Source organism: Neopelma chrysocephalum, unplaced genomic scaffold, assembly GCF_003984885.1.
Source record: "Neopelma chrysocephalum unplaced genomic scaffold, ASM398488v2 Primary Assembly neopelma1_74, whole genome shotgun sequence".
NCBI lineage: Eukaryota > Metazoa > Chordata > Aves > Passeriformes > Pipridae > Neopelma > Neopelma chrysocephalum.
The window spans coordinates 9,578,140-9,584,773 of NW_020897735.1; the positions used below are offsets into that span (position 1 = coordinate 9,578,140).

At 60.4% G+C, this 6,634-nt stretch overlaps 1 protein-coding gene across 1 annotated transcript; it reads right to left on the reverse strand.

The window, feature by feature from the left end:
- Positions 1-4,854: 4,854 nt before the first annotated feature.
- RPL35 (ribosomal protein L35) lies at positions 4,855-6,575 on the reverse strand. Its single transcript, XM_027688002.1, has 4 exons — positions 6,462-6,575; positions 6,054-6,190; positions 5,703-5,784; positions 4,855-5,043 (listed from the first exon to the last, which is right to left on the reverse strand). Exons 1-4 carry the CDS (start codon positions 6,462-6,464, stop codon positions 4,894-4,896), a joined length of 372 nt encoding a protein of 123 aa, XP_027543803.1. The 5' UTR covers positions 6,465-6,575; the 3' UTR covers positions 4,855-4,893.
- Between the last annotated feature and the right edge of the window lie 59 nt (positions 6,576-6,634).

The window sequence follows — 6,634 nt, forward strand, 5'->3', positions numbered from 1 at the left end:
GGGGAGCATGGGGGTCCCCAAGCAGTACACGGTGGGGACATGTGGGTGGGGGTAGGATGGGCTCCCACCGCGACGGGCGCTGCTGACTTCCAGACATTCCTCCTGTGCGTGGCCGGCACCACCTCGGCTCATAACGTGATTAAAAGATTAAAATCTCTCAGTTCAGCAGCAAGCAGCAAATGAAGCTTGAGACAGGGATGTTGGGGGGCTGTGGTGCCCAAGGGCCCCGTGACAGCAATGTGGTGCCTGGGAAGGGCAGCCGAGGCCGTCTGGGCAGGTGGCTCTGGTGCCGCAGCCCTCAGTCCCAAAATCCCCTCCCGCGGGCACGGCTGCCCTCGGTGCAGCCGGGCAGTGAGCCCTGATCCCCCCCCGCCTCCTTCTCAGTTACTGGCTGGGCTGGTTTGTTTGTGGTGGTTTTGCCTCATTCCTGGCCCCGCTGCCCGGGCTGGCGTCCTGCTCTCCCCATGGTGCCGGCCCAGCACAGAGCTGCCTCGGGGCTGAGGTGAGCCAAGGGTGGCCAGTCTTTGGGTGGGCAGGATGTACAGCGGGCAGGGCACAGTGCCAGGGGACATCCTGGCCAGAGCCTGTCCATGGCTGCAGCCTGTTGGCACCCACTGGGGGTGCACCGAAACCTGGGTCCTTGTCCCACCCCAGGAGCTGCCTCCACCCGGATCCCACAGCTGTCCAGGCACAGCCAGGCTCCAGGACCGGGGGCTCGGCAGAGAGCTGTGCCTGGGACGTGGTGCCCAGCCACACCAGCAGCCTCTTGGCAGAGCCCAGCAGTCCCCAGGTCCTCCATGGGGAGCAGGAGGCTCAGTCCCAGTGCCACAGTCCTCATGCTGTACCCCCACCCATTCGGCCGCCCGCGCTGGGACGTGTTTGGTGGCAGATGGCTGGTGCCACCAGGGGCCCTGCTCGGTGTCTGGAGAGCTGCAGGGCGATGCAGGGATGTGAGGCGACGTGGAGCCACAGGTGCCAAGGCTGACAACCCCGGGCAGCTGTGGGAAAGGGCTGGGCAGCGGGTGGTGGGTGGTGACGGTGGCCGGAGGGAAGGGAGGGGACCCACGGGCCTTGGCGGTGCCGCCGCTGACTCACTCACCAGTGGAAAGAGAAATCTGTTCCCAGGCTTGCTGCTGCCAGCTCCACAGCACCCCAGCCCCTGGCACGGCAGCCCCTCGGGGTGGCAGGGGGCACCTGCAAACACCCCTTCCCCAGCAGCACCCAGGGCACAGCGAGGCAGGAGGAGAGGGCTGCCCGCAGGCCACTCTCGTGGCCAGGTTCTGCTCAGCCCGACGCAGGGGCTTTCTCCATCTCCCTGCAGATGCACAGCCGGGCTGGCCGGGGGCCAGGAGCCCCAGCACACAGCAGCCCCTGTCCCAGGGAGCCCCTGGGGTCACCTTTTCCTGGGAGCCCCCAGGACAGCGGGTGCAGGGCCCTGAAGTGCAGCCCTTGCGTCCAGACACTGCCTGTATTCATGGAGCAGCAGGGCCAGGGCAGTGTGGGGGCTCGTCCTGCCCCAGCCTGGCCAACAAAACGGGCATTCAGGGCCGGGCGCGGGCGGCTGCCCCGGGCAGACCTGGGCCATCTGTGCCGCCGGCGGGACGCGGCATTTCCCCACCGGGCTGGGCACTCACAACGTGGGGATTGTGGTCACCAGATGTGCCAGACGCTGCTCACACGCAGCCGTGCAGAGCCAGCTCTTCCTGGCACGTGGAGGGCAGCGGGCAGCGCGGCAGGGCACGGCCGAGGGCACCAGGACGTGCCCGGGGTGGTTGCTCCCAAGCTCCCTGCCCTGCACAGCACCCTGTGTGTCCATATCCCATCTCCACACACCCTGCTGCGTGCAGAAATGGGGTCACCCCCCATGGGAGCACTCAGGACAGTGGCTCAGGGCCATCCCGGCAGAGGGAGGTGACAGGAGCAGTGACAGGAGCAATGCCAGGAGCATTAGAAGAGCTGGGGTTTGTGTCCATCGCAGCAAACACCAGCCAAAGGAGGTGGGGCCCGAGCTTTCCTTAGCAATGCTAAGTTTATGGTTGAACACTCTTGAGAGTCTTTTCCAACCTAAATGACTCCGATTCCATGACTCGAATCTCCCTGTGCAGGTCCCCCATTCCCTCAGCCCCTGCCCCAGCTGCAGGATGGGGTCCAGGAGCGGGAGCTTCCAGCTCCCACGGACACCATCCGCTCGGGGCTGTGCCCGCTGTGCCGGGCAGGAACATCTGGTGCTGCTGAACGTGTTCCAGGGCACAGGGCCAGGGCTCCCCCCGCAGCGGCACCAGCCCCGGGCCGTGCCCCGCAGCCAGCCGGCAGCTGCGCCTCCGTCCTCCTCCCCACCCGGGAAATTATTTATTTGCTGAAGAATGGCTTTTCCCAGGAAGCTGCTCCAGGGCTGAGGGACATCTTCAGTTACGAGGAGCAAATAAACAGTGTATAAACAGTGTGAGCCTCGGAGGCCCCGACGCTCTGCAAACACCGGTGCTAAACCCAGGGCCGGCGCCGGCAGCTGTGCGGGGTCAGCGCTGGGGAGCGGGGGGTCCCCCAGGACAGGGCTTCAGGAAACCCACCCTACACCCCCTCAGCACCCTGCCAGAGGGGGACAGGGGCCACACTGCCTGCAGTGACACAGGGGTGATGCAGTGTGGTCCCCTCAGAGCCAGCACAGCACTGGGGTGGTCCTTTGCTGGGGGTTCTGCCATTGGGCACCCCTCCCTTTGGGGACCAGCAAGGCTGAAGAGCCTACGCTCAGCCCCGACAGCAGCAGCTTCTGCCAGGGAGCTGGGGCAGCACAGCCATCTTCTGGGGCTGGCTGGTAAAGTGGGAACCAGCACAGCCCACTGGAAACATGGCCAGGACAGGCTCTGCCCTGCACTCACAGCAGGAACAAGTGTCTTCACCTGTGCCCTGGAGGGAGCTCATCACTTCACCTGCGTGTCCACTCAATCGGTGTGTTGTTCCCAGTCACTTAAAGGGCTCTTGTCTGGGGGATGTGTCCCGTAACAGCACAGGGCCCTTCTGATGGAAGGGCCGGACTGGTTGGTTTTGCCATCTGGCTACGGGTGGATGGAGTAATTCAGCCCCAGGATTTAGTGCCAGAACCTGTTCACCTCCTCAAATGGCTGCTGTGGGCTGTGCACAAAGCCTGAGCTGTTCTCCCATGGTGGCTCCCACTTCAGCAGAGAATGGCTTGGGGATTTTCAGTGCCTGCTAATTAGTTGGGGGTTTTTCCCCCTTTTTGTCCCCCCCCTTGTTACTGGTTGGCACTCAGTGATCTGTACTGCGACTGGATCCTGGAGACAGCAGATCCTCTCTCGGCAGCACGGCTGGGGTGGAAGGTGACACCTGGAGCACACCCTGACGCTGTCACCGGACTCTGCAGTGCACAGTTCCTGCTGTGTTTGCTTTGCCATGTCGGGAATGGTGGCAGAGCCACCCAGCTGCCAGAGCAGCACAGGGCACACACCTCTCCAAAGAGGAGCCCAAACGCAGCCGGGCATGATCTGGCAGAAGCCACCTGCCCCAGCCTGCCCCATTCCCAGCACAGGGGACCAGCCCCTCTCCTGTCTCCTTTGGGCATCAGGCTCCTGGGGCAGGAATGTGAGATTGGGGATCCTCACAGGGGGTGTGCTCCTGATTCTGGGGGGCCACGTGAGCTGGGCTAGCAGCTTGTGCTTCTCCTGTGAGCTGGCCACAGCAGGATACGCAGAGATGGTAACACAAAGCCATTTGTAACCCTGCCTGCTTTCCTGGGAATACGGCGTGAGCCAAGGAGCCAGTTCCCACACGCAGCACGCTGTCCTACGGCACGCTCTGGCAGCCTGGGCCCAGGGCTGTGCCAGGCCGGGTCCCCTTCGCTGCCAGACACGTCCCATCTCACCCCGAGCTCCCAACAAAGCCCTGGCACAGCCCTGGTGACATCACGGAGCTGCCACTCCTCACAATGCCGCCATGTAGGGGAAATTCCCTGAACCACAGGCAATTAGGCCTCTCTCGACAAAACTTGCTTGAGGCTTAAAAATCCTTTATTGAGCAAGCAGAATTAAGATCTTTTCCCCAGGCAGAATCTGGATCCCATCTAGGAACTCCCTAATGGGTAGGGAATTTTTCACGTTTGAATGCGTTGGCCGCACTAACACAAACCATGAGTGCTGAGCCCTCACGCTCCAGCAGCACTGCGGAACTCTCCCTCACAGCAGAACCAAAAAAGGCCTTGGGAACTGCAACCCCATCTTGAGTCCCAAAGAACTCCTCAGGGGACACAGTCAAAGCATTTAACCCTTGCTGTGCTTTGCAGGTGAAAGTGTGGAACTGTGAGGCCAGGGATGCCCCGGGAGTTCAGAGATGCCACCCTTGGAGCTCAGTGATTCTGAGCTTACCTGCCCTCATCAGTGTCCACATCCAGCGAGAGCACCTGGGCTGAAACTATCTGTTCTTGGGGGCTACAGTGAGTTGGCCAGAGATCCAAATCAAGTGCTGACAGAATCCTTCAGGTTCCATGAAGACCCCTAAAGCCCCTCAGCAAATTCGTTCATTTCTGATAACACTTAAACACTGGCACATGACAAAACTTAAAATATTTGCTCTTAAGCTACTGAAGTGATAGATATCGACTGACTGCAAACATCTGTGAAAAACTTCCACTCTAAATCAATCTCAGATTAAATTATTTTTACGTGCCGAGCTGAACAAACCTCACAGATATGTACCCACTGCCTGCTCCACAAAGAGGAAAATAAACTGCCAGCTCTGTATTTTCAGCAGCAGTCACACACATGTCCTGTGAATCCTCCCATGTCCCTCCACAAAGCTGGTGATTTCTTTACCCACCAGTACCAAAAGAACCACCAGTGACACTTGCAAAGCGAACTCCATTTAATGACCCCCAGCCCCGGGCTATGCCTTGATGGCAAATTTCCGGGCCGGGTACAGACGTTCCTTCCGCTGCTGCTTCTTGGTCTTGAGGTTCTCCTCGTGCTTGTTGAGCCGGCGCCGCATGGCCCGGGTCTTCTTGGGCCGCAGGTCCAGGGGTTTGTACTTCTTGCCCTGTTTGCAAAGACACACAGCAGGCAAGTTCAGGCACTGCTCTCAGAGCCGAGCTCCTGCCAGAGCATCAGCACCACTGTTTAAACCTCTTTCCCTTGGCACCATCATCCCGGTCTGGAGGTTTGAGAGACCTTCTCTCTGACAGGAAACAAGAGCTGATTATAAGTTTTGCAGCAGTTGTACCAGCTTTGACTCAAGTTTAAGCAATGCTTCATCTTAAGTCCCAGTTACCCAACACCTCTTGGAAAGTTCTTTTTTTCCCTGCCCTATTTGATGCCATTTAAACCCCAGGAAATAATATTTTAAGAACTTCTTGAGTGAAAAAGCTCCTTGGCCACCTGAAACATGAATTTAAATTTAGATTAAAAGAGTATCTGCATTTGTGCAAAATGCACCTCCCAGGAAGCTCATCACACCCCAAAGGGATGCTGCCAGGAGACTCTCCTGGCAAAAGCAGACTCACACCCAACTTACAGAATTCTTGCAATAATACTTGCAAAAGCAACCATGATGAGAGAACTTTAAAACTGAACATAAATGAGCGTTTCTCACTGAGTTTTAGTCTTTTAAGTAGCAACCTACAAAACCAGTTCCTTCCACAAACTGTAATTGAGAACAATAAGAGATAAAAGGCCAGTATGGAAGGTGTTTGTCCCCACCTTGTAGAACTTCCTCAAGTTCTCCTTCTGGGTCTGGTTGATGACAGTCAACACTCTGGCGATGGATTTACGCACCACGCGGCTGCAGGAGGGACAGAGTCACGTCTGAGGACATGGATCCAGCCCAGTGCACAGGAACTGTGTGTGCTCTGGCTGCCAACCTGCCCCGCACCAGTTACAGCGAACACCAACACCTCCCTGCTCACCCCCGCTACACCACCCCCGAACAGAGACGGATCGGCTTCCAGCCCTGCAGATCTGCTCCTCCTCCCCGCCGTCTGTGCTTCCCCAGCACACGCGCTGTGACATCTCCCGGACCCGGCTCAGCCCCGTGTCCCCCGGCCCACTCACATCTTGGAGAGCTTGGACGCGGCCCCGCCGGTCACTTTGGCCACGCGCAGCTGCGACAGCTCCACCTTCAGATCGTCCAACTGCTTCAGCAGCTCCTCCTTCTTCTTCCCGCGCAGGTCTCGGGCCTTGATCTTGGCCTGCGGGAAAAGCCGTCAGTGCCCCCGGCCGCCCCGGCGGGATGGGCCGGGCTGCCGGCCCCTGTTCCCAGTGGGATGCGGGCGGATCCACGGTGCCGGTTCCGGGTAGTCCGCCATTCCCGGCCCCCGTTCCCGGCGGATGCCGGTGGATCCCCGTTCCCGGCCCCCGGTTCCCAGGAGATTCCCAGTAGATGCCCGCTCCCCGTTCCCCCTCCCCGTTCCCGGCGGATGCCGGTGGATTCCCGGTGGATCCCGCTCCCGGCCCCCTCACCATGGCGGCGGCGCGCGGCGCGGGCCGGAAGGACGGAAGCCGCGCAGGGACAGGGGCGGTGCCGCGGCGGGGCCGTACCAACGCGCGGCCGGGCGGGGGGAGCAGTCCGCGCGCCGCGTTCCCCCCGCGGGCCGCGCGGTGGAGCCGGCCGGGGCGCTGACAGCGAGCGCGGG